At 35.5% G+C, this 3,187-nt stretch overlaps 1 protein-coding gene across 1 annotated transcript; it reads right to left on the bottom strand.

The window, feature by feature from the left end:
• LOC107605530 (amino acid transporter ANT1) lies at positions 255-2,973 on the bottom strand. Its single transcript, XM_016307433.2, has 3 exons — positions 2,492-2,973; positions 1,320-1,967; positions 255-769 (listed from the first exon to the last, which is right to left on the bottom strand). Exons 1-3 carry the CDS (start codon positions 2,708-2,710, stop codon positions 386-388), a joined length of 1,251 nt encoding a protein of 416 aa, XP_016162919.1. The 5' UTR covers positions 2,711-2,973; the 3' UTR covers positions 255-385.

Here is a 3,187-nt window from a genome sequence, read left to right as displayed (position 1 = left end):
TCCTCATTCCTCATCCATAGCCTCATTAGTTCATCCCAATGTGAGGATTTAGAGTGAAAACTCATTTAAACCCAACAAATAATTGGAAGACTAACAATGTCCTTTTTTCCTTCTAGATTTACAATCCTCTTTAGATATCTTTAGGTTAGGAGTATATGAAACACTCTACTATACAGATTAAAACTCTATATAAAGAGAATATAAATTCTTTTTATAATTATTTTTTATTATTTTATTGTTGTTCGGATCCTAGCTTTTTCAATCTCTCTTTCATCCCATAAAAGGAAAGATCTGTAAACTTACATCTTTACCGTATAATTCACCCTATAACATTTATGCTACAAGCAAATTACAAACTTTAAAACATCTTCAACCTCTAGAAGCATCAAACTCCAACCACTGTGTTGTAAGTGCCATAAATAGCAAAGAATAATCCACAGAGTAACACAATAAAATCTAAGGCTTTCTGCCAAGTGCTTAGAGAAGGGCCAAACAGTTTTAGGTGAAATGTGGCTGGCAATACAAATGACATCATTGAACATATAGTACTCCCCACAAATGATGCAAACACGCCGAATTCTGGCACGAAAGAAGCCAAGACTGCAAGCACAACCACCACCACTGCACGGCTGATGTATATCACAATCTTTCCTACTCTTGCCGATTCATCATTGTCCCTCCGGACGATTTTGTATTTACCTTCAACAATCTCATTAATTGGATGTAACATGATTGGGAATGTGAATACAAGCCCCATACATAATCCTACCTGTTATCAGATAAAAGGTTAGATGTCAGACTCTCCTTATAAGCAATGCAATCAAAGGCAAAATTTGAAGACAGAATAAAAAAGATAAGAATTTCCTGAAAACAGAAATATAAATTGGCCTTTTTATGCACTCTTTGCAATGCTTAGTACTTGACAAGCATGTATTAGGGATGAATCCTCAATGTGTACACAGCCAGTAAAAAGTACACAAGAAGATATAATAAACTTAATACAGACACAATTCAGGAATTGTGCTATGAGGTAAGAACAGATTCCTTGATATGAGTCATATGACACCAAGCACAAATACGAAATGAAAGTGATATCAATAGTTATAATTACTAGACACCAAGGAAATGTACAAGGATATATCCACAAGTGGATCAGGTATTATCCACTTCAAATATAAATTACTGGAGGAAAGAAAACAAAAATTGTGTGTTTTGTTTTAACTTTGTGTTTGAAAATATATATATATATATATATAACTGTAGATGCACTGTTTAAGAATAAGCATTTTATGTCAAATATGAGTATGAGAGCTGTTTACCTGTACTGCAAGAGATGACCAATCTCTAGGGAGGTTGAGAGTCACAATGTCTCTGGTTTCTTCGCCAAAAGCCATGTAACCACAAAACCCAAAAAGAATGTACACAAATGAAATCCCACTAAAAGTTTGAGCCAGCAATCTTGGGAATTTGGATTTATCCCGCATAGAATTCTCTAGGGCTAGTGTCATTCCAAAACCCTCAAAACAAAAAACCGCCATGCCTGCTGCAAATGGCAATCCCCCAATGTTGGATGTGATTGTGGTCCTTTGTCCAAACGAAAATTCACCCTGTAGGATCTGTTGTATATCTTCCTTCACCACAATTCCAATGGCTAGGACATTGCAAACATCAGCAAAAATGCTAAAGGGTGCTAGAGCAGATAAGCTGCCTATCCACGACAATCCAATTTCAACTGGCACTAACATAAATATAAAGCTGCTCATCGCAAATCCATAACTTTGGAATACAGAATGGAGATTTTGTCCAATAAATACCAAATACGCAACCGATCCTCCACTCTGTGCCAGCAAAATCAAAATCTCTGTCATATAGCGACCCGAGGTTCCAAAGCTCCTATAACCCAGGTCTCCATAAGTTATTGCTTCCACTAGTGGTTCTTCTGAAGCCAACTTCCGTCTGCACGTAACCTGCACCACAAAGCATAAAGCAAAACTATCAGATAACAAGGCATGTGCACAACAAAAGCAGCAGCAAAAATAAACGACATATCATTGTATCATGAAACTTTGATTCATCCACTTGCATTGTGGTCTCTTTTTCTTTTTGTAATGATATCATCATATCATCAAAGCTAGACAAAGTTATTGACATAGGACCCCACCAGGAAAATTTATGAAAGTAGGCAAAGAAAGCATTCATTAGTAAACCAAATCGAAGAAAGCCCAAACCATCATGATGTACAAAAAGTTCACAATTTTCTTAGCTAACAACAATTTCAACATAAATATGATTATATACATTCCTTAAAGTATCACCAATCACTGAATTAGATCCATCTCTCCTAAAGATTAAAGTTGTAATTTAGATTCACTGGATCTAGCTTAACAAAGATCTAATAAAACATAAGATAGGTCAAAGCATTTACACAAACAGGTAGCATTCATTGTGCATTTTTTTTTCTCATAAAGAGTGGAGAAGAAAGATCACTGACAAGAAGGAGCATGCAATAGTAGGTGGCTACGCCGACGATTGCAACACCAAGCGACCCAGCAACCCATCCAGCGATCCGAAAAGCAAAGGGGAGACTTAGAACTCCAGTTCCAACAACAGAGACTATGATGTTCCCCAAAGTTTGAAGCTTTGAAGCTTTGGTTGAATGACGAGGCTCCAAAAGTTGTTGTGACACAGTTCCGGTGTCAAGATTTACCATCTTCTCGAACCTCGATTCCCCTAAAAAATTAGGGTTCCGGTGTTTATACGACAAAGGTGACAGTGGAGTTGGATGTGTGACCCCAAATGATTACGTGATCTCTTTTTGGATTTTATATAATTTTATATTGGGTAATTGAAAGTTACTTGGAAACGATTGGAAGCAGTGGAGAATGAAAATGGAAAGGAAAGAAGTAACAAACATGGTTACTTGCAAGATGGGAGCGTTGGAACTGAAGTGTGAACAAACGCGGTGAGACAACTAATTTAGCAGATCTAGACAAGTAGTCAATCATTAATAAGTTATGATACATGTACACCAAAATCAGCTACTAAAGTCAATATAAAATACATGTTAAAATATAAATATATATTAAAAATAAATTAAATCATATATATATTTATATATAAATATATTGGTGGCTGATTTTAATGATTAATTTTAATGTACAAATAATATTTTTGATAATATTATAAT

Source organism: Arachis ipaensis, chromosome B06 (genome assembly GCF_000816755.2).
Source record: "Arachis ipaensis cultivar K30076 chromosome B06, Araip1.1, whole genome shotgun sequence".
Lineage (NCBI taxonomy): Eukaryota > Viridiplantae > Streptophyta > Magnoliopsida > Fabales > Fabaceae > Arachis > Arachis ipaensis.
This window is presented reverse-complemented; position numbering and strand designations above follow the sequence as displayed.